Raw genomic sequence first — 24,650 nt, 5'->3', positions numbered from 1 at the left:
AAGATATATTTCCTGGCTTACTGAATTTTTTTTTTTTTTTTTGGTCGGTCGTGGGGCTTGAACTCTGGGCCTGGGCACTGTCCCTCAGCTCTTCAGTTCAAGGCGAGCACGCTACCACTTGAGCTACAGTGCCACTTCTGGTTTTCTGGTGGTTTATTGGAGATAGGAGTCTCACGGTCTCTCCTTCCCGGGCTGGCTTTGAACCGCGATCCTCAGATCTCAGCCTCCTGAGTAGCTAGGATTACAGGCGTGAGCCAGCAGCGCCCGGCGCTTACTGCATTTTTTAATATGTTTTATATTACTCACTGGATTTTTGGTCAGATTTCAATGAGCATCAAAGTGTCTCTATCAATAGTTGATATAATAAACATGTTAATTCATTGAACCTCTAAAAGCTTATTTCTAAATCAGAGTTCACAGTTAAGTTCTCAGAACTGGAGGTGAGGTTCAAGTACCAGCTTTGAGCAAAAAAGCCAAGGGAGAATGTGAAGTCCTGAGTTCAAGTCCCAATATGGCACAGGAACAGTGGTGATATTCCCCATGAGCAGTGGTTTCCAGTACAGAATATCTTTTTACTCGATTCTGCTTTAAATTTTCAGCAGGAGTCAGGCGCCGGTGGCTCACGCCTGTAATTCTAGCTACTCAGAAGGCTGAGATTGAGGATCATGGTTCAAAGCCAGCCTGGGCAGGAGAGACCGTGAGACTCTTATCTCCAATAAACCACCAGAAAACCGGAAGTGGTGCTGTGGCTCAAGTGGTAGAGCGCTCACCTTGAGCGGAAGAGCTGTGGGACAGTGCCCAGGCCCAGAGTTCAAGCCCCACGACCAAAAAAAAAAAAAAAAAAAGTTTCCAACAGGTATGAAGCTCTTAATCAACACCTGATGAGTGAAAGAAGAGAGGAAAATATATACATATCCCAAGCATGAAAGAGGAAAGAATTATATCAGGATGTTTTCAGTTGTAAGTTACAGATATTAAACTACAAGTGGCTTCCGCAATAAAGACATTAAAAAAAAATTCACACGACAAGAGTTGAGCATCCGGAGAGTTCCTAGGTTGGCTGTGGCAGAGAATGTCATGGAGGATCCAGATGTTTTTCATTTTTGTACTCAGCCTCCTTGGCATGGTAGAGATTCCTTTGGCTAGAGTGGCACGCGGATATAGGAGTTCCAGATGTCATTTGTACAAATAGCGATGACCAACGAAAAGGAGGAGGTGTGAATTTCAGGAGCAAAATGCCCTGCACAGATCCCTCCAGATGACTTCTCCTGGGTCCCGGTGGCCAGGCTGGTTCACAAAGGACACACCAGCTGGCAAGGATTTCTGGGAGACATTAACAGTCACTGGAACAGAAACAGCAGAAAGATGTGCCAGTGGAGAGGGGTCGGAAAGGCAAGGCTGCAGAATATGAAGTTTTTGTTGCCCACTCCCCAGGCTATTGCATTCGTCCCTGTATATGAACCAGCTTAGATCTCATACGCAGGAGAAGGGACAGTGCAAGCCACTCAGGAGCAGATTGCACCTTTGTGGGACTATACCTGTCTGGTTAAGGATATGAACAGTGCTTGTCAGGCAGGTGCTCTACTTCCTGAGACACATTTTTAGCCCCTTTTTGTGTTAGTTATTTTTTTCATGCTTTTTTTTTGGTCCAGGTTAGTATTGGATCTTGATTCTCTTATGCTTCCCATGTAGTTGAGATTATAGACATGAGCCACCATTCTTGACCATCTATCTACCTATCTATCTATCTGTCTGTCTGTCTGTCTGTTTATCTATATCTGAGAGGAAACAGTGCATCACTTTTACTTGCTGTGCTGTAAGTCTTTGTGCTATGCAGCAGTTGCCTGGAGGTTCATTCTGAGAAACCTGTTATGCTTCTCTGCTGTTGTCTTTAAAAAAAAAAAAAAAATATATATATATATATATATATATTTTCCTTGTATCTCCCTTTGGTTCTTGAGGTTACATATTAACTTCCTATTTTATACCATATTTATCATCAGATTTTTGTGTGTGTGGGTGTATGTGCCAGTCCTTGGGCTTGAACTCAAGGCGTGAGCATTGTTCTTGAGTTTTGGGGCTCAAGGCTAGTACTCTACCACTTGAACCACAGCTCCACTTCTGGTTTTCCCACCAGATTTTAAAAATGAAAACATATTTACTAATGACTATAGTGTTAATTTGCAGAAGTGTGTCACCAGCACCAGAGCTGGATGAATCTGGCATGTAGAAACCATTTATACAATACTGAGACTTTGAAGATAACTGCAATTTAAGATTTGAATCTATATTTGTTGACATTTTTTTTGGGGTCTGGTCGTGGGACCTGAACTCTGGGCCTGGGCACTGTCACTCAGCTCTTCAGCTCAAGGCTAGTGCTCTACCACTTGAGCCACAGCACCACTTCTGGCTTTTTTCTTATGTGGTGCTAAGGAATTGAACCCAGGGCCTCAGGCATGCAAGGCAAGCGCTCTACCACTGAGCCATCTTCCCAGCCCTTTGTTGACATTTTTTACGAAGATGTAACATTACCAATTTGAAAAATTAAACCTTGTATTTTCTTCAAATTAAAGGTTACTTGAGGGGAGATGGTAAGTAGGTTTTTTTTTTTTTTTCTTTTGCCAGTCTTGGGGCTTAAACTCAAGCCCTGGGAGCTGTTTCTAAGCTTTTGTGCTCAAGGTAACAACCTTGTTGCTCTACCACTTGGACCATGCGTTTTGGTGATTAATTTGAGATAAGGGTCTAACAGACTTTTCTGTTCAAACTGGCTTTGAACTGTGATCCTCAGATCTCAGCCTTGTGAGTAGCTAGGATTATAGCTGTGAGCCCCTGGTGCTGGTGCCTAGCATAAGTAACTATTTCAGCTTGACAAGGCATACATTTCTAAGACACTACAGATCTGGAAAAATAAGGACATATTTGGAAGGAAGAAATTATAGAAATGAGTTGTGTGATTCAGTGAGAGAGGCCATGATGTGGTACAAGTAGAATCTATAATTATACTTCATGCTCTTGAAAATATACGTTTTTTGGGCACACATATGAGCCTGTCTAGTTGTCTCCCATTTTTCATAAGCTGTGCTATTTTTTTATACTTCTTATTTTGCTCATACAAGTAAATCAACATGTGTGCTCAAAAGATATCTACATGAGTTCTGACATGAATCATGACTAAGGTAGATTTATCCTTTTATCTAAAAATTGACATTTATATATCTTGCTCTCATATATGATCATCTATACATACATATTGATCATTTGCAAATCTCAGTTTTGAAAGTATTTTTAATACACAGAACACAGCGTTTTATCTTAAAAGAGTCCTCGAAATATTATGAAATAAAAGGAATTTGAAAATCAACACTATTGACACTAGATTCATGCTAATGTTTACTTACGTAAATAGCACAAAATGCTGCCTAATTAGTGTGGTTGGTAAATTTTTGGTACTTTAATTTTCTCTGTTATTGTAAACCATGCATAAAATGCTTGCCTATTGAGAAGTGCAGAATTGTCAGCGCTTAAACAGCTGACATCTGCTTACTCTCTTAAAAAAAAAAAAGAATAACAAGCCATTTCAGCCTAATCTACCTCAAATGTGTTCATGTAAATGGAGGTCCATCTATTGACCTGTGTTCTTTTCAGTTCAGGATTGGTCCACATGGTTTATGAAACCAGGAAGGCTGATTTGAAATGCAGATGTCGGGAGAGTGAAGTACACCCTCCCCTTTTTTCTTTGCTGTATCTGTCAGGGTGAAAAATGGCTTGCACAAGGGTCAGTCACCCATACTCACTTAATTACTTTTCTTGGACCCACAGAACTGTCACAAGCTGTGGTGGACGCAGGAGCTGTTCCTCTTTTAGTACTCTGTATCCAGGAGCCAGAAATTGCTTTGAAAAGGATTGCTGCTTCGGCCCTCAGTGATATTTCAAAGCATTCTCCAGAGTTAGCACAGACAGTAGTGGATGCAGGAGCTGTGGCCCACTTAGCCCAGATGATCCTCAACCCTGACGCTAAGTTGAAGGTATTTAAAAATGAGTTTATGAGACAACAACTCTATCGTTTAATAACCTACAAAAATAGAAATACGCACAGCTTGCTATTATACCTAAAAACTTCTTAAATTATCACTGGAAACAAGCACAAATATAGTAAATACTGGGTCTTTTAAGATGTGAAAACAGTGCTGCAAGGGTCACACAAAATGTACTACAAGTTAGATGTAACCTCAGCGTTAATGTGAATAGTTAAAGTACAGAATTGAATCTTAGGGTTGGAAAGGACCTGAAGATTTTCTAGCCCACCACTGTAGTTAGTTTCTTCTGAAAATTGTTGTATTTATATTGGTCCTTGTAATTTTCTAAAATCTGATTACAGTTATACTTGCATATAAAGTTTTAAAATCATTAGCAAAACAAAGGGAACGCTTTTGACATGGTATTAACATCATGCCAAAACAATGTTATTTCTACTTAGTTGTTTTTATATTGAATGTAGCATGTAACATTAATTAACGATTTAAGCATTGCATCATTAAGAAATTGGTCTTCATCCAAAGGTCATCTTCTTTAATCATCTGCTATAAATAAATAATGGAGAATGAATTCAGAGACTAGGGAATTAAAAAACAAAAACAAAAACCTAAGTGTAAGAAAAGGATGTGAAAGTTTCAAGACTCAGAAATTTTAGTTACATTGCTATGTAATTGGTTTCATTTTGGAAAGGAATTTGACTTTGGATGAGGCTGTTGAGGTTACATGGGAATGTTGTCATGCACTGTTATTGTCTGTTTTTTGCTTAACAGCGTCAGGTCCTTTCAGCTCTCAGTCAGATCGCAAAACATTCTGTGGATCTGGCAGAAATGGTTGTCGAAGCAGAGATTTTCCCAGTTGTACTCACCTGTCTGAAGGACAAAGATGAATATGTGAAGAAAAATGCTTCTACTTTAATTAGAGAAATTGCAAAGCATACACCTGAGGTAAAAGAAAAAGAAAGCTACGAGATGCAACAATGCAGTTTTAAAATAAAACACCAATTGTTTATAGTGCCCAAGGGTTGAACTAGCACATAAGAGCTTCTCATCCTGGGCTTTACTGACATTTTGAACTAGGTTATTTGTTGTGGTGAGCTGGACTATACATTGTAGAGTAGGTGTTCACCCGTGTTCCTTAGCTTCTCATTACTAGATGCCAGTAACCCTTCTACCCCCTAGGGAGTGACAATCAAAAACAGGCTCCATAGAATTGCCAGATATCCCCTAAGGTACAAAACTGCCCCAAGTTGAGAACCCCTGAATTGTATTAGTGGAGTTTGAGCTTTCCATTTCTAGATTGTGGGGGCTGTGGCCCTCGGTCATCCTCGACATTTTATGTCAGCCGGAGCAGTGAGAATGATATTATGTCTCTAGGCTGGGACACCACACAGATCCCCTGGTTTAGCGTGCCTACTCTAATAACTGCACTTCCACAGTGACTTCCCTGCTCCGAGTCCTTAGATGTGAAAGGAAATAGAGCTAAAGCAGTTTCTGCATGTATTTTGATGAGTTGATTTTTATTTCATGACACATTACAAGTCTTCATTTCTTGTATCATTGAACATTTTTATTTGGCTGAAGTTTTTTAAATATTAAATTGAAGTATACTTAGAGAGTAATCATTCTAGCAAAGGGGAATGATGAGGCTACGCTCTCTATGTCTGACATTGTCTTTTGGCAGTCAGGGATTAATATCTGCTTCATCCTTGTGCATTGTGATTGAAGGTTTAGTAGTTATCTAGTTATGAACTAGCCCTAGGCTTAGTGTCTAGGTGAGAATTTTTGACATTCATTATAATAAGGATAAAAGTTGTGTGATTAGTACATGACAAATTGAACACAAAACAAAGCTGTTCCCAGTGATACATCGAAAACAGGATGAATAGAATAAATAATTTATCTAAATGCTACTTCAATTTTCTCAGTTGTTTTTAAATCTTAAACTGAGTATGGCCATATTAAACCCATATTGAAAGACCATCTTATGCCTCCTGGCTCTTGTCTTTTCTCCCAGCTTTCGCAGCTGATCGTTAATGCAGGAGGCGTTGCTGCTGTGATCGACTGTATTGGGTCCTGCAAGGGGAACATCCGGCTGCCCGGCATCATGATGCTCGGCTATGTGGCCGCTCATTCTGAGAACCTGGCAATGGCAGTGATCATTTCCAAGGTGCGTGATTGCTTGTTTCTTCTAATCAGCACATGTCCCTAAGATAGAAGCACATGGTGACATTCTAGGAAGTGCAACCGGCCAGTGCAAAAGAATTACCTGAAAGTATATTCAGTGGTTTCAACGCTTATTTCAATGTTGATTATTAGTAGGTTTCTCAAAGTGATCCTTGAAGAAAGGTTGAGGTTCCTGGAGATGTTTTACTTAGTGTATTAACAGAATATAAACTCTTTTGAATACGGCTGTTATCTGTATTTAAATATTAAGTATGTGTGTATCTTGGAGGATTCATTGTGCACAGTTGCAAACACTGATAGCACATTTTCCTTACAAACAGCTATTTTGAATGACATGCCCAGAAGTCATTTCCACTCTTTTCAGAGGTTATTCAGGTTGGAGACGGCAGTGGTTAGAACATCTTCTCAACACTTTTTCTCAGTCAGATATCATAAACTAATTTCTCTTCTTAGATCTAGGCAATCAGAGCATACAGTAGATAGCAGTGTTGTGTGTGTGTGTGTGTGTGTGTGTGTGTGTGTGAACATGAGTGCATATGTTCTTGCTCTAGGGATTTTGTCTTATCTCCATGTTCAATTTTATATAAACTCACCATATCGCGCAGTGTTAGCATATAGTAGGTGCTCACAAAATGCATAAATATTGATCTGAAGAGTACTTCATAGGTTGTCTGCTTACAGCGTGTGTGGCAACCCTCAGATGTAGATTTCTTGTCAGTGTAGAAAACCAGCTGCTGTATGTTAAATAGAAATGTGGATTTTTTAAAATCCTTTGTTAATCCTTGGAATGTAAAGGAGTTTCAGATCTTTATTTTCTGCCTACTTTATGATAATTCTTTGCTCCGTTTTATCTTGCTGCTTTCCTTTTGTTCTTCTCTGACCACAGACTGTGACAGTGACCGGAGCAGTAAGTAATGCTTTGGGAAGGGCCACCCCAAGGACAGCACTAGGATTTTTGATCCTTGCCTCCTCTGTGGGTAACCACAGAGCTCCCATAGAGCGAGAATGCTGAAAGCAGCAGCAGTTGCTTGTGCTTGTGACATGTCATCCTCAAGTAACCAGGAGCCTCTCCTGGTTTCTTTGGGCTGCCAGCCTTTCCCACCTGGTTTGTTTTTCAGTTATTTGATCCAGGTGGGAGCAGCAGTCTTGGTTAAAGCACATAGCACTGTAGTAGCATTCCCTCCATTTCGCATGTAGGGTGATAAGAATCCGTGATGACAGAACCTCATGTCTAATGGCATCACTTTGGAAGGGATTCATGTTCCTGTCTCCTCTGTCCATTTGAAACAACAGGGCCCAGGAAGGCTGAATCTTGGGATGGGAGGAGGGACTGTCTACTTTTTCTTCTCTTCCTCAGGCTTGTTATATTCTAGAAGCATGAGCTTTTGAGAAAGTGACTTCATTCTGAAGACAGGTCTGACCTTTCATATTGGCAGACATACATTTTTAGTCTGTAGGAAGGGAGGCAATGGGGAAATATGGCAAGGCTTTTCAGAAAACTGATCTTAATAACAGCTCAGAAGCTGTTGGGGTATTATCACCATGACTCCAAATTAGTTGGAAAATCACACCAATATGGATTCTGGAAGTAGTATTTGATTATTTGATACTTTCTTAGGAGTACAAATTGTGATATATTCGAGGCCCTCTAGTTAGCAGTTTTCATTGTTCAAATGAGATGGAAGCTGAGTTGCAAAGTGCAAGCATGCACTGATCTGTGTAACGAGCCACACAGGTGTCTATTTGATGTGTAATCATGTTAAAAGGAACAAAACTGTAATTTAAAAATTGTCCAAAATCAATGGAAAATTATGTATTTCAGGAAAGATATTAGTGTAATGTATCCCATGTAAAATGTACTTACTATTCATTTGATTTTGAGGCCATAGTACTTTCTCCTCAGATTTATTATACTTGTTAAAAAGTTGTTTCTTTTATAAAAGAGATTACTATTTTGTTTTTGTTTACTTGTTGTGGTTCTCAGGATGCCTTGTGAATGCTAGGTAAGTACTAGGCTAGGCATAAGCTCTGGGGTTACAGCTCCAGTCCTTATTTAACAGATGCAAAGCAAAGCTTTTAGATCCTAACCATTTTTAGTTTGTCACAGTAGACTCTGGTTTGGCCTAATCTGTGGCATCTGTTGTTTGGTTAAATGTCTGTGTACTTGGGGTATGGGGGAGGCTCGTAGAGATTTTCTAAGTTGGACTGTTACAGATAATGAAGGTCATTTAGTTCTGGTCATTTTATTGACTTAAGAAATGACAGCGCCTGTGATGTGCTCATTTATTGAACCATTTAGGAAAAAAAAGGATCAAGGTTGAAATGATTTCTTCTAATGTTTGAGAGACACCGAAGCCTCTTTAATCCCACTCTAGATTTATAGCAGTTGCTCTTTTGATCACGGCTGCAGGGTGTACCCCAGTTGTCAATCTGCCTGTCAGAAGAACCGGAAGATCATATTAAGGCTGCTGCAGCGTGGGCCTTAGGACAGATTGGGAGACACACTCCCGAACATGCACGGGCTGTTGCTGTCACAAACACTTTGCCAGTTCTCCTTTCCTTGTACATGTCATCAGAGAGCTCTGAGGATCTGCAAGTGAAAGTAAGTGCTTCATTCTTAAAGGTCGTAGGAAGATCTGTTAGATTTGTGACTTAAAATATTTTATTTTTCCTGATGGACAGACACTATTACATTCACAAATCAAGAAATACAAATTTACAGAAGAATTGATGGCACTGTTTTTTGAAAATAAATTATTCTTGTCTCTCAAAATAAAAATAAGTAATATGTCTTAAAGAGCCTTCTCTGTAGGTATAGTGGTATTTGCGAAATGAATTTCTGGTTTTTGCATCCTGTATTCTGGCAGACATTTCTCCCCAAAATAGGAAATAAAGAGTAATAGAATTTTTTAGCTGGAATTTACTGGTGAGAATTTTTTCCATCTTACATTAAAAAATTGAGTCCAAAAGAATTTAATATTTGTTTCAAAGATATAAAGTAGTTATAGAGTATTCCTCCGTTTGTAATTCATTTCTTACTTCAAGGCTGCTTAAAATTTCAATTGCTTGTCTTGTGTTATTTCCTTTAAAAATATTCACTAAGTTTTTAAATTATGAATTTTTTAAAAGGTCAGGTTTTATGAAAATCATTACTGGCTACTAATGTGATTCACAAAATATGAATATAAAGTAGAGTGAGTAGTTCAATAATGTTGTATTTTCTTTAAAATAAAACTGCTTTCTGAACAATACCTACCAGGAAGATATGTAACTTTCTGAATTGACATAGACTGAGGGGAGCTCATAGAAAAGACAGTAATTCAAAATAAAATTAACAGCAGCAAATTACACTAATATTTTTATTTTTAAAATTAACTTAAGTAGTTGTACAAAGGAGTTGTACACTGAATTTTAATTAAAACAGTAAACTACCAAATAAGAAAATATGTTTCCTGAAATACAACTTTTGATCGTAGAATGAGATATAAAATATACTTATTTAGTGGCTCTGAGTGTAATGTTTATAGTAAATCATTTATTTGATTTATAAAATTTAATTTTTAATTTTTAATTAATTATTTATCTTTGTCGGTTATGGGGCCTGAACCCTGGGCCTGGGCGCTGTCCCTCAGCTCTTCAGCTCAAGGCTATCATTCTCTACAACTTGAGTCACAGTGCTACTTCTGGCTTTTTCTGCTTATGTGGTGCTGAGGAATTGAACCCAGGGCCTCATGCATGCGAGGCAAGCACTCTACCACTGAGTCACCTTCCCATCCCCAGACTTATATATCTTATAAAAGCGAATTTATGTTCACTTGGTTATGTTTACATTTTTTTTTCCTACAAATTCATTGAGGAAAGTTGTTTTCTCAAATCAGCATTAAAAAAAAACATTTTGTAAGACCTTCCAGATCAAAGCAATGATTTAGTAGGGCTTCCCTCTCAGGCTCCACTGATGGGCAATTCTTGATAGAGAGAGAGATTAACAGTACATTCTCTAAGGTCTTTTCTAATTTAACAGGTCTCTGATTCTTTCACCTTCTGGTAAGAACCTACAGCTCCATTTCCAGTTTTGATTTTTCTCCTGGACAAAATATATATAATTGCACATATATATATCTTATATATATATATAAGATATATATATTTATATAACTTATATATCATCTTTTTTGACTTCATGTTTCTTTGAACTATTCTTTTTTCTCTTCTTTTTGTCCTTCTTTCTCTTTCCTCACCTCTCTCCACTTCTCACTCCTTCTATCTCCAAGCTGTGCCCAGAGTCTAACAGTTTAGAGATCATTGATAAATTATTAAATTTAAAATAATCTTCATCCTTTCAGATACCTACATTCAGCAACTTTCACTTTCCTTTAAGTTTTAGAACAAAAGTAGAACACATGATCTAGAAGGCTAAGGCACGGTAGAACTCACATGCAATCTCCAAATTTGGGAGACTGAAGCAGGAAAATCAAGGCCAGCCTAAGCTATATACAGTGAGATCCTATCTCAAAACACAAAACAGCAGCAGCAGCAGCAATAAAGATAGGAGTTAGAACATGAATGATTACTAGTGAAATATACGCAAATTATACCTTGAGAAATAGTAAATTCGGTAGCACTATACATTTTTAATGCACGACAGTGTTTATATAATTATTATTTTTGTGTGTGTGGTGCTGGAGATTAAACCTACAGCCTCACATATGACAGAGAACTCTGTAGCAAACACCCTCAGCTCCTATAACTGTTTTTAAATGAATTATTGTGGTGGTGTATAAATATCACTAGAGTAAAAGAAATAATAATTTTTGGGGGGGGGTCCGGTCATGGGCCTGAACTCTGAGCCTGGGCGCTGCCCCTCAGCTCTTTAGCTCAAGGCTAGCGCTCTACCACTTGAGCCACAGTGCCACTTCTGGCTTTTTTTTTTTTTTTTTTTTTTTGCTTATAGGTGCTGAGGAATCGAACCCAGGGCCTCAAGCATGCAAGGCAAGCGCTCTACCACTGAGCCACCTTCCCAGCCCCAAGAAATAATAATTTTTTTAAATAATAAATTTTAAAATAAGAATTATTGGAAGTGACACTGTGGCTTAAAGTGATGGAGCCCTAGTCTTGAGTGAAAAAGCTCAGGGACAGTTCCCAGGCCCTGAGTTCAAAACTGAGGACTGATGGGGGGAAAATAACAACTATTACTGTGTTTTCCTTTATGAAAGGTGGTTTTATTAGGTTAATGAAAACATTAAATTTCTTCTGCCTATATTTGATTCAATATTTATTTCCAGGAACAATACTGGGTATTGAATTGCCCTGGCAGCATTCTTCAAAACTTTTTAAGTTCCCCCTCCTCTCCTTCTCCCCCCGCCCCCCCAAGGTACTGGAAGTTGTACTCTACCACTTTAGCCATGCCATGCCTCCAGGCCCATGTAAATATTTTCTTACTATAGGGATTTGATCCTTCTTTTTTTTCCCCCAAGAACTCCTAGAATCTATCAGCTGTTGCTTCAAAGGCTTCAGAATGAAATACAGTAAAGTCTGTTTGATTTGTCTCTATTTGTGGGGAGAGTATATTTGAGACCACCCAGAGCTGTCTGGTGCTATTTTTCATGTTACTCATGGCAGCTCTCACATTATAAGGCCATGTTGAAGTTTACTTCATTCCAAAAGCACGCCATTTTTAGTGAGTACTCTAATTGGTTCCAATCTGGGAGAACCAGTGAGCAGCCTCTCCCATGATGTCACATAACCCTAATACTTTTAGCCCCCCTGCCTTTTTAAAGGCCTGTGTTTTTCCAAGCATCTTAATAAATAAAATGGAAAAAATGTGGCTTTTATGTGATAAATGTACTCATATATTATGAAAATATTTGTGCATTTTCATTTGTTTTGATTTAGAGACATCCTATTGAAACATTTTTTTCTTAGTTTAGCATTTGAAACAGTTTAGTTATGAAATTGTTTCTAAGTAAGTAGTTACTTGAGGTAGATGTTGTGCTCTTGGGGTCATGATTGTTGCCCTTTATTTTTTAGTAGATGTAAAATGTTATTTATTGAGATATAATTTATATGCTATATAATTTATCTATTAAAAATATACAATTCAGATTGGCATGGTGGCAAACACCTATAATCCCCACACTCAGGAGACTGAAGCAGGAGGATCAGATTTCAGGGCTAGACAAGCTACATAGCACGACCCTGTTTCTGAAGAATAAGGGCTGCTTAGTGGTAGAGTACTTAGAAAGGCCCTAGGTTTGATCCCCAGCACCATAAAGGAAATAAGAAGTCCCTACAACTACCACAAAACAAAACAAAACAAGAAAACCATACAATTCAGTAGTTTTTAGTGTATTTACAAAATTGCAAAACCATTACCACAAACTAATCCTAGAACATTTTTACTTTCCACAAATGTCTTACCCATTTGCAGTCATTTCACTTCTCCTCTGCTAGCCCCAGCAACCCTCAATTTACTTTCTATCCCTGTGGATTTGTTTGTCTCTTCTGGATATTTCATTTAAGTGGAACCATATAAACATGTGGCTTTTATTGCCTGATTTCTTTACTATTTAGTCTGAGTTTCAAGATGCCTCCATGTGCATATGTCAATATTTTGTTCCTTTTTTATTGACAAATAACATCCTATTGTATTGATATGCTATGCTGTTTATCCATTTACCAGTTGATGGATATTGGATCATTTCCACTCTCGGACTATTTGAATAATGTGGCAATGAACATGACTGTACAAGTTTTTGTGTGGCTACAGGGGTTCACTTCTTGGGGGCATATTGCTAGAATTGCTGGATCATTAATATCTCTACTTAACATTTCAAGAGGCTGCAAACCATTTTCCAGCCAGTGTAGCTGCTGTTCTTCATTCCTATGAGCAACACAGGAGGGTTCCAATTTTCTGTAAACCTTGCTGACTCTTGTTAATATCTTTATTTTTGTTTACCATCTGGTGGGTAGGAATTGGTATCTCATGATTTTGATTTACATATGGTTAATATTTTCATATACTTATCAGTCATTTTTCTACTGTCTTTGGAGAAATATCTATTCAGATCCTTTGACCATTTTATTACATTTTAATTATTATTTTTTGGTGGTGCTGGGGATCAAACCCAGGACGTTCTACAAGCTAGGCAAGCACTCTATTACTAGCTACATTCCCCAGCCTTGTCCACATTAAAATTGAGTCATTAGTTATTATTATTTTTGGTACTGGGTTTGAATTCAAGGCCTATTACTTGCTAAGCTGGCTTGACACTGCTGAGATGGAGATGGAATGAGGGCAGTCTTCTCCCAGTAGTTGAGTATGTCCTATTCATGAAGGGGATGAATGGGAAAATTTCCACTCATAAGCCCTAGAAGCATCTCTGCAAATGCTATTGATTCATGCACACATTAGACATTTCTGTCTTCATACTATGAGGCATGAAATCTTTTAGAGAAAACCGGGAATGGTGGTTCAAATCTGCAATGAGCTATTAGGGAGGAGATCAGGAGAATCATAGCCAGGGGAAAAAGTTAATAAGACCTCCCCTACCTTAACCAACAAGTTAAGGGTCGTGGTGCACACTTGTCCTCTTAACTATGTGGGAGGTATAGGCTTCACAGTCTGATGCTGGCCTTGGGGAAAATGAAGACTCTATGAAAGAAATAGCAAAAACAAAAAAGGGCTGGGAATGGTTTACATGGTAGAGCACCTACCTAGCAAATGTGAGGCCCTGTACTCAAAGTTTGGTACTACAAAAAAAAGTATAAATATTTAAAATACCCTATATATGTATGTATATGTACATTACATATGTGTGTACATCTGTATTGTATATACAGGTATATATAATTCCTAATAAAAATATTCACCAGTAAGTTATCTTCACATAACTATTAACTGGAAGCAATAAGATGTAATAGTTATCTACTTCATATAGAGAAAATGTTATTATATATAAATTTGTAATCTATAACTATTATATAATATATAATAGATAGTTTTATGGTCTACACTTGTTTTCATTTAGATTTTAATTTATATTTTTAGATATTTTAAGAGCTGCACAATTCACTCCTATCCAGTTTTTATGCATTTTGCTTTGTATTCCCATAGAGTAAAAAAGCCATCAAGAATATCCTGCAGAAGTGCACCTACCTACCAGCCCTCGAACCATTCCTGTATGATGCTCCGCCCAATATTCTGAAGCATGTAGTTGGGCAGTTCAGTAAGGTAGGCCATGCCCCTGGAGCCTGTGAGAGGGGACAGCATGAAAATGATCTGCTAACTTGTTTCTCCCATTTTCTTCTGTAAGCTGGAGCTCATGTTTTATAACCAAACTCTCCCCAGTCTACACTGACAGTGGTAGCAAAGGTGAATTAAGTGCGGCAGTAAATGAAACACTTCTTCTTTCTTCACGTTTCTCTCAGCCCCCACCCTGATTTTTTTTAATTCTCAGAAAGTAAACAGAACGTCAACATGTGAAAAAAAAAGTCATGATATGGATAATTTGTATCCATAAGTGTCTTTCAGTAATTTTCCCAGGGTCTCTTAGTCTCACTCACCTGGGGAATACAGCAAAGATCTTATAAAGAAAGGACAGGGGTCTCTGAGCCACCGACATGTACTCACAAAGTCTCAGTAGTCATTTAGAACACTGACTCCTTTTCAGAGCAACTTTAACAAATGTAGCTGTCCACTCTCTCAGAGAGGAGTGGATGCAAGTGGTAGGAAGGCAGAAAGGTGAAGCGGGGCCTAGCCTGTGGGGCTGGGGACTTGGCAGCAAGGGGTGCAATGACAGATGACATAGTCACCCATGGTCAGGATGGTGACATCATGCTATCAGGAACTGCTTAAATGCTGTTTTGTATATTTGACTTAGGAAAGTGGTGTCTCTACAAGTTGTGTGTATATCACATTGTGTGTATAGGCTCATAAGTTGGAGGGCTTGGATTTCCTGCTTAATAGCTGTAATTCTTTGTTGTTTTTTTTTCCTAAAAAATTTCTTTTGGGTGCTAGAGATGGAACCTGAGTTCTCACATATATTAATTTGAAAAAGATGTCCCTCCAGTTAAGCTGGAAGTTTCTGAGTATTCATCTAAAAGAACTACTCACAGCTTTGTTCTCTGGACTTTCCCTCATTGTCTCCAACAGCTTGGCTCAGCCTCAAGCACCACAGTTACTGGAAAATAGAAGTTTTCTATTGTTGACCCCTGAAGACAATATTCTGTGTAACAGACACGTATGCTGTGTCTCCTTCCTTTCAAGAAATCAACCAAATTTCCTTTCCTTTCAGTTACATGGGACATGCAGATATATGGTCTGCTCCTGGACAAAACCAACTAATAATGCAGGGAAAAGACAAACTCATGGAAAGGGAAAATTGATCCGTTTCTTTACATAGGTTTGCTTTTGGGTGCTAAGGAAGAAACTGGCTAATTTGATCATCTAAAAAGGAGTAACAGGGGCTAATAGATCACCTAGATTGAATCATCAACTTTTTTTCCCCTCCTTTGGTTGGTCATGGGGTCTTGACTCAGGGTCTGGGTACTGTTCCTGAGTTTTTTTTCACTCAAGGCTAGGGGTCTATCACTTTGAGCCACAGCTCCAATTCCAGCTTTATGATGGTTAATTTTAGATAAGAATATCATGGCCTTTCCTTCCCCCAGCTGGCTTTAAACTGCAATCCTCAGATCATAGCCTTCTGAGTAGCTAAGGGTACAGGTGTGAGCCTCCAGTGCCTGACTCTTAAAATTGGGTAAGTGACATTATTTCCAACAGTTTCATTTGTAGTGTAATCATCTTAGGTTTAAGCAAGATATTCCAATTTTATCGGACTAATTATGAAAATGAGCACTAACCAATGCTAAAAGTTCAAAACAGGCAAATAAAAAAGTCAAGGTCAACTAACTGAAGACAGTATGTCATATCATATATCCTGTAAATATGCCTTTGGCAATATTTATCTTAGGCACCATTTCTATGTCCTTCAAGCTCCCACACTCCCAAGTATTGGGCATCAAACCAAACCTAGGGCCTTGTGCTTACTAGATGAGCAATCAGCCATTTAGCTATACTTATAGCCTTTTGTTTGTTTTGCCAGTCCTGAGGCTTGAATTTAGGGCTGGACACTGAGTACAAGGATGATGCTCTATCACTTGAGCCATAGCTCTACTTAGAGCTTTTTGATTGTTTAATGAAGAGTCCCATAAACTTTCCTGCCCAGCTTGGCTTTGAACTTCTGAGTAGCTAGGATTATAAGCATGACCCACTGGCTTCAGCCCCTGAGTTTTTGAGACAGAGTCTCACTACATAGCTCAATCTGGCCTGGAACTTGCTATGTAGTCCAGGCCAACCTAGAACTCACGTTCCTTTCCCCTCTGCCTCATGGATCATGCCCGACCTTATTTTCTTCAAGGCTTGCCCTCACCCAGTTTTATTCTTTTTCTTTTTTCTTTTTGCCTGTCCTAGGGCTTGAACGCAGGGCCTGGGGCACTGTCCAAGCCTCTTTGTGCTTAAGGCTAGCTCTCTACCACTTGAGCCACACTTCCAGGTTTTTCTGAGTAGTTTATTGGAATTAAGAGTCTCACGGACTTTCCTGCCCAGATTGGATTTAAACCATGATCCTTAGATCTCAGCCACCTGAGTAGTTAGGATTACAGGTGTGAGCCATCAACGCACGGGTTATTTTTCTTCCCTGAGACATGATCTTGCCATTATGCAGCCTATGCTGGCCTAGAACTCAAGATCCTTCTACCTCAGTCACCCAAGGGCTAGTATTACAGGCATGCGTTACCAGGCCTGGCTCCCTATGTTTAATTATTGGGGTTAAAGGATATAAGGTTACTTTGTCAATTTGTATCCATGTTTCTAAAAGCATATTCCATTTCTGTGCTGGCGTGGTTGAGGACTGATAATGCATTCACCTACCCTGGCCTAGGACAATACTTGGGGTAGCATTGCCCTAGAACGTTGTCAAAAGCAAGCTTATTGCCAAGAACTGTTAGTCTTTGTCTTCAAGGGCAGTATTCCCCAGTCTTAAAGGGGGATCTTGATCTACTCATCTCCTGTGTCAGATATCAGTATCGACAGAGCTATAGAGTATATACATCATATACATCGTGTTGGGAAGATGTTATCTGTGGCTGTCCAAACCTACATTGTGACTATCGCCTTCACTATGTAGAATCTAAAACCTACATTTCCCAGCCTTCCTGCTACCCATAGGTTTCTAACTGTTCCTGTGTGAGCTTTGGATTCATGTGATCTATGACCCAGAGCTTGGCAGGTTTTAGAACGCCAGGCACTGGATCTCTGGAGTTGGCAGGAGGCCAGGCTGGTTCAGCCTGAAAGATTTCTTAAAGGAGATCATCGTTGAGCTGTGTTTTAAATAAGGAATAAGAATCAGGCAAAACAGGGTGGGGAAGTGTTAGTGGGGGGGTCTCATGGATGAGCATTCTAATAAGAGGAAACAGCAAGAGAAAGGCCAGGAATGGCACCACTTGCATGCTCTGATGTTATTTAAACAAAACTGAGGGTGTAGATTGGTGGCTATTGAGGAGGCTGGGTACTTTGCAATCACAGTAATCTAACGTGTGCTGACTTTCTCATGTGCTTCATGATTCTAGGTGCTTCCACATGATAGCAAAGCTCGGCGACTTTTTGTGACAAGTGGTGGACTTAAGAAGGTTCAAGAGATAAAAGCAGAACCAGGTTCTATCCTTCAGGAATACATCAACAGTATTAACAATTGCTACCCAGAGGAAATAGTAAGGTAGGGAAAATGGACTTTTGTGAAGCCTTTTGGTTTTCAAATGGAGATTAATCTTACTGTGTCAGAAGGTGCACTTTGACATAGTACTGGCCAGTGCGTATTCTCACTTCTTCTTGATTTCTTTTTCCTGGTACAAATTAAGTGATGATTTTCTTTTTTTTTGTCAGTCATGGGGCCTGAACTCTGGGCCTGACCGAATGCTGTCCCTCAGCTCTTCAGTTCAAGGCTAGCACTCTGCTACTTGAGCCACTGCGCCACTTCAGGTTTTCTGAGTGGTTTATTGGAGATAAGTGTCTCATGAACTTTCCCGCCTGGGCTGGCTTTGAACCACAATCCTCAGATCTCAGCCTCCTGAGTAGCTAGGATTACAGGTGTGAGCACTGGCGCCCGGCTAGTGTTGATGTTTCCATTGACACAGACATTTCCAAATCAGTCTGGAATGTCATTTAAGATATTTCTATATAAATTCAACATTAACGCTTTACTGAAGAATGCCCCAAAACATAATTCAAATTAACCTGATAGTTTTAAAATTGTGATTGCTCTATTTAGAAGAGGCCTATAAATCCTAATTATTTTATTTAATCTTTTTTTGGTTGTTTTTTGATGGTATAGGGGTTTGCACTTGCTCTTTTTGCTCAGCTGGTACTCTATTGTTTGAGCCATGCTTCTTGCTGGCTTTTTGCTGGATATTTTGCACTTGGAGTCACATAGACTGTTTTGCCTGGGCTGGCCTTGAATCATGATTTTCCAGATCTCTGCCTCTTGAGTAGCTAGGATTATAGGCTTGAGTCACTGGAACTCAGCCTAAATTCTAATTTTCATAGTTTCCTGTATATTACTTTTACATAGTTCATATTATATTAATGGATGTATCATAAGAGAAATTTAGTAACAAAAGAAAGTTCTTACCTAAATATGAAAAATTATGTTAATGTTTATGACATTCAGGTATCTTAGTATTGAATAGTAAGTATATTTTGGGAAACATAAGAACTGCTTGACTAACACTTGCAATATGCCAGAGAAATCGCTGAGATCTTTGGGAAATGGTAATAGCAGTTGGCATGGAAATGAGCGATAATGTATAATAGAAATATGGTGAATCTGAGAATGTAGCTTAGTCCTTCCCTAGCATGTACAAGAACTGAGGTCCATTTGTAAGAAAAGAAAAAAATTGCTGGATATAGTGGTATTGTAACCTCAGCATTCAGGAGGCCAAGGCAGGAGGTTCATAGTTGGAGGCCAACGTAGGCTAAAGAACAAGTCCAGTCTCTAAATCAAACTAAAGAATAAAATAAAACAAGTAATAATAATGTGACCCATATACATAACTTTCAAATTTTCCAATTGCCACATTTAAGAACAAAAAAATGAACCAAGCTAAGCACATTTTGGATGGTATGCTTTTGTTAATCTAATATATCCAAGCATTGTAATTTCCACTTGCAACAAATATAACAATTAGAATGAGTTAGTTTACATTTTATAGTACGTTATCATATTTTACACTTCTATTTTAAAATTTATATTCTATATTTTATAACATTTTATCAATCTAAATATGTTTTATTTCAGATGGTAAGTTTCATTGGAAATATTTGACCTATATTTAGATTATATAAAACCTATATAAAAGCAGACTCTTAACTTATTCCAATTTATCCGTGTTTTCTAATAATTGAAGTGTTTTAAAATTTGAGATAAATGAAATATAAAAATTATTAAAAAAATAGAAATCTAGTCCTTCAACATGCTAGTCACATTTCTGGGGGTCACATGTAATTAGTACCATATTCAGCAGTATAAATTTTAAAGATTTTTTTTTTTTTTTGGTTGTGGGTCTTGAACTCTGGGCCTGAGCACTGTCCCTCAACTCTTCTGCTCAAGCCTAGTGCTCTACCACTTTAGCTACAGCACCACTTCCAGTTTTCTGGTGGTTTATTGGAGATAAGAGTTTCACGGACTTTCCTGGCTGGGCTGGCTTTGAACCATGATCCTCAGATCTCAGCCTCATGAATAGCTAGGATTACAGGCGTGAGCCACGGGTGCCCAGCTTTAAAGATTTTTTATTTTATTTATTTTTTTGGTCCGGTCATGGGGCCTGAACTCTGGGCCTGGGCGCTGTCCCTCAGCTCTTCAGGTCAAGGCTAGCGCTCTACCACTTGAGCCACAGTGCCACTTCCGGCTTTTTTCTTTTTTGCTTATGTGGTGCTGAGGAATCGAACCCAGGGCCTCTGGCATGCAAGACATGCACTCTACCACTGAGCCACCTTCCCAGCCCAAAGATTTTTTAATATCTCATACACTAAGGTAGATATTTTATAATAGCTACCTTCTGAGGAGCTTTGGATGGTGAGGCTAGCTTTCACATTTATGACTAACTCAGATGAATTTTTTTTTTTTTTGTCGGTCGTGGGGCTTGAACTCTGGGCCTAGGCGCTGTTCCTCCGCTCTTCAACTCAAGGTGCGTGCTCTACCACTTGAGCCACAGTGCCACTTCAGGTTTTCTGGTGGTCTTTATTAGAGATAAGAATCTAATGGATTTTCCTACCCAGGCTGGCTTTGAACCACGATCCTCAGATCTCAGCCTCCTGAGTAGCTAGGATTACAGGCGTGAGCCACTGGCACTCAGCTACAATTGTAATTTTTAAATTTTCCAAACACTATACAAAGTAAAGTCTTTGAAAGTTTTCCTCTAGATAAAACCTAATGTTAGGGTGATAATTTGCCTTTTTAAAGTTACCTTTACCCAGGCCTATATTCTTTCCTAATCTGCCTCATACCAACTTCTTCCATATTTGTTAAGTAAGGTGGGTGACACAGAACTCAGAGATACATGAAAGTTTTCTGGGTTCCCACCCAAACTATTGCACTGTGGAATTCTTCACTGAGAAACTCATCTGAGCCAGGCACTGGTGGCTCACACCTGTAATCCTAGCTACTCAGGAGACTGAGATCACAGTTCAAAGCCAGCCCCAGCAGCAGGAAAGTCTGTGAGACTCTTATCTCCAATTAACTACCAGAAAACCAGAAGTGGTGCTGTGGCTCAAGTGGTAGAACACTTGCTTTGAGCTGACCAAAAAAAAAAAAAAATATTACATTCTTTTTATTTTTAAAATCTATTATATTCTAGATTGCATAGCAATTTTCTTTTTAATCAAAGACTTCAAAGGAAGACCAGATACCCTGAAAATATTACAAAAATGGCTAGGGGAAACCCTAGGGCTTCTTGGCACAGGTCAAAAATTCCTAAGTAAAGATCCAGAAACACAATAAGTCAAAGAAAGTCTGGATAAAGGGGATTGCATTAACTTGCGAGTTTCTGCATGGCAAGGAACATAGTTACCAGAATAAATAGAAAGCACACATATTGGGAGAAGGTCTTTGCTAGCTATATATCTGGCAAGGGCCTCATAACTAAAAATATACTTAAAGCTAAAAAAATTAACTGCCCCCCTCAAAAAACAAATCCTCAAAGAAACTTATCAATAAGTGGGTACGACAAATTTATTTGGCATACTTTTAATATGTATGCTTGGCATATCAAGCATCTCATAATTGTTAATCAACATACCTACTACTTTAAAACTATTTTATGTACATGTATAGCACTATATAAGCTAAAGAACCAATGAAATGATTAGATTTTTATGTTTTTATGATAGGGATATTTATAAACCATTTATAAAATAATTTTTCAATGTTAACTATATTTCTCCAAATTTTTTTGTTCCTTTGGGGGTGGTCAGATCTGGTTAAACCAGATATTAAGAAATTATTACTAGGGCGGGGAAAGTGGCTCAGTTGGTAGAGTGCTTGCCTTGCATGCTTGAGGCCTTGGGTTCAATTCCTCAGCACCACATAAGCAGAAAAAGCTGGAAGTGGCACCGTGGCTCAAGTGGTAGAACACTAGCCTTGAGCTGAAGAGCTGAGGGACAGCACCCAGGCCCAGAGTTCAGGCCCCATGACTGACCAAGAAAAGAAAAAAAAATTAACCTGTACTGTCCTCCTTGCTCTTAAAACTGCCAAAGGTACAGTGAAAATCCCGGGGTACAGTACTTCCATACTTTAGTTTGGACTGTGAATAAACTGAATTTAAAAAAGAAGGAAAGAGGGCTGGGAAGGTGGCTCAGTGGTAGAGCACTTGCCTTGCATGCATGAGGCCCTGGGTTCGATTCCTCAGCACCACATAAGCAAAAAGAAAAGAGCCGGAAGTGGCGCTGTGGCTCAAGTGGTAGAGCGCTAGCCTTGAGCTGAAGAGCTGAGGGACAGTGCCCAGGCCCAGAGTTCAGGCCCCGCAACCGGACCCCCCAAAAAAAAAGAAGGAAAGAAAGAAATGATGGGTAGGCAGCTGCCAGCGGCTCACACCTGTAATCCTAGCTACTCTGGAGGCTGGGATCTGAGGATCATGGTTCAAAGCCAGCCTGGGCAGGAAAATCCGTGAGACTCTTATCTCCAATAAACCACCAGAAAACTGGAAGTGACACTTTGATTCAAGTGGTAGAGCACTAGCCTTGAGCTGAAGAGCTGAGGGACACGCCCAATCCCAGAGTTCAAGCCCTACGACTGACAGGTCATTGGTGGCTCATATCTGTGATCTTAGCTACTCAGGAGGCTGAGATCTGGAGGATCATGGTTTGAAGTCACCCTGGATAGAAAAGTCTATCTCCAAAGCACAAAGTTGAGCTGGAGGTGTAGCTCAAATGGCAGAACAGCAATATAGCAAGAAAGTAAAGTGAGTAGGAGGCCCACAGTTCAAAAGGCAGTAGTAGGGGGGAAAAAGAAAGAAAAGAGAAATGATTTTTAGCCAGGTGCTAGTGGCTAATGCATAGCTGCTTAGGAGGTCTGAGGCTAGCCCAGGCAGAGAGGTTCATGAACTCTTCTCAACATTGAGCTGGCTGTGTTGGATCAGGCCTGTTAACCTAGCTGCCCTGAAGCCTAAAAAGGCAGAGATCATGCCCATGCATGTGCCCAGGCAGGAAATGAGACACAACCTCAAAAATGATTAGCACACACACACACATACACACACACAAAATCAGGGCTAGAGGTGTGCCATAGCAATAAGAGCACCTAAGCTCCAGTACCTGAATCCGAACCCTGGTAGTGCAAAAACAGAAACAAATATACAAATGATTTTTTAAGACAACCAGAATGCAGAAGTTGATCAGCAATGATAGTTTGCACTATCTAAAAAAATCAGCTATGGTCTTTATAGTAACATAGTCACTTGATATAATAAAGTGTCTCTGTAATTAAATGTTGCCACTGGATTGAGGTTCCTGCTTGGAAAACATGCCCTTAAGATATTCTGCTGCTTCTCTAGTAGTGTTATTAGTTCCTCTAGTTTCTACCTTTATGCATAAAGCATTATAACATAATCATACATGTATAAGTGAGGCTTCATTTAGAAAATTACTTCAATATATTCCTTATATAGAATCTTTTATGCTCACGGTGCAAAATCTTTCCATTAAGTACCTAATAGCAAATTTTCTTTTTCAGGTACTATTCCCCTGGATATTCAGATACACTTCTGCAGAGGGTGGACAGCTATCAACCAATTATTAATTAAACAAAGTTGTATTTTTATACTCATATTTACAACAGAGAATGAATAACAATCGTTAAAGTTCGAAGTATCTGAATTAAGTACATACCAGTTTCATTCAACGTGAAATACCTTTAGATAATATATGAAGTTTTTGTGATGCTTTAGAAATTAGTAACTTGAATACATAAGGAACCATTCATAATCATTTGCATGTATAGGGTTTGCTCTAAAGATAGATTTAAAGACACTAATGGGGTTTAAGGTACATGTTATTTTCTACTGAGACCACAGTCAAATACACAATACACCCCTCCCCTTCAATAGGTAAATGATGGTGTTTAGAAACCCTTATTTTGGCCAATTAGGAAATATGCATAGGCCTTAGCTATTACACAGCAGGATGTAGAAGAGGAAGAGATGAAAGAGGAAAGTGATGACATAAATTCAGTGTTCTAGAAAGAGCTCTTAAGGCTGATCACATACACACATTAAGAAACACAGAGCCTGGGGATAACTTGTCAGGTTTTCCTAACTTAGGAAGGTTCTCCTCTTCACCACCAGATTTTTGAGACTTTCTTTCTTCTCACCCTACCTGATCTTTCTTGGCTGGAGGATGTCACAGTTCAGTATTGAACACTGTACCTTGCAACACTGTTCTGCATTTTCATGGAAAGTCTCTTGTCTAAGGAAGCAGGCATGTTAAGCGAGTCCTCAGTATTCCTTTGACCAAACTTTACCTTCCCCAAACTTCAAAAGTCACATTTTCAGGAATTTAAGGAAAAAAATATTGAGAAGATATCACCTGGCTCAGGCTTTACAAACACTTTCCTATTAAGAAGTTGTAATGAAATAAAATAAAAAGAAGCTGTAAGTAAAAATGGATTTCAATAAAGTTTTAAAACAGCTTTCGGCTTGTCCTTTCCGTCCGGTGTGTTTTGGATGTTCCTGGGGAGGAGGAGCAGGAGCAGCTGAAGAACCCCTAGGCCATGGTCAGCTCAGTGGGCTTTGTTTGCACATTTCCTTCTTGCACTTTTTCCCCCCCTCAAAAGGAAACTTACCTTTTGGCAATTTTCTGGACTTCTCTGTCATCACTATTTCCCAATA

At 39.0% G+C, this 24,650-nt stretch overlaps 1 protein-coding gene across 1 annotated transcript in view; it reads left to right on the top strand.

Annotated features, from left to right (window-relative positions):
* The window catches only part of Spag6 (sperm associated antigen 6), a 49,039-nt gene extending 24,620 nt beyond the window's left edge, over positions 1-24,419 (top strand). The window contains exons 5-11 of the mRNA XM_042686084.1: positions 3,820-4,025; positions 4,806-4,979; positions 6,049-6,201; positions 8,629-8,820; positions 14,332-14,448; positions 17,844-17,989; positions 23,498-24,419. Coding sequence (XP_042542018.1) covers positions 3,820-4,025; positions 4,806-4,979; positions 6,049-6,201; positions 8,629-8,820; positions 14,332-14,448; positions 17,844-17,989; positions 23,498-23,567 — 1,058 coding nt within the window. The 3' untranslated portion in view covers positions 23,568-24,419. The remainder of the gene's footprint in view (positions 1-3,819; positions 4,026-4,805; positions 4,980-6,048; positions 6,202-8,628; positions 8,821-14,331; positions 14,449-17,843; positions 17,990-23,497) is intronic.
* Positions 24,420-24,650: the final 231 nt, after the last annotated feature.

The sequence above is a fragment of the Dipodomys spectabilis genome, unplaced genomic scaffold (genome assembly GCF_019054845.1).
Source record: "Dipodomys spectabilis isolate Male_0828 unplaced genomic scaffold, ASM1905484v1 ptg000096l, whole genome shotgun sequence".
Lineage (NCBI taxonomy): Eukaryota > Metazoa > Chordata > Mammalia > Rodentia > Heteromyidae > Dipodomys > Dipodomys spectabilis.
This window is presented reverse-complemented; position numbering and strand designations above follow the sequence as displayed.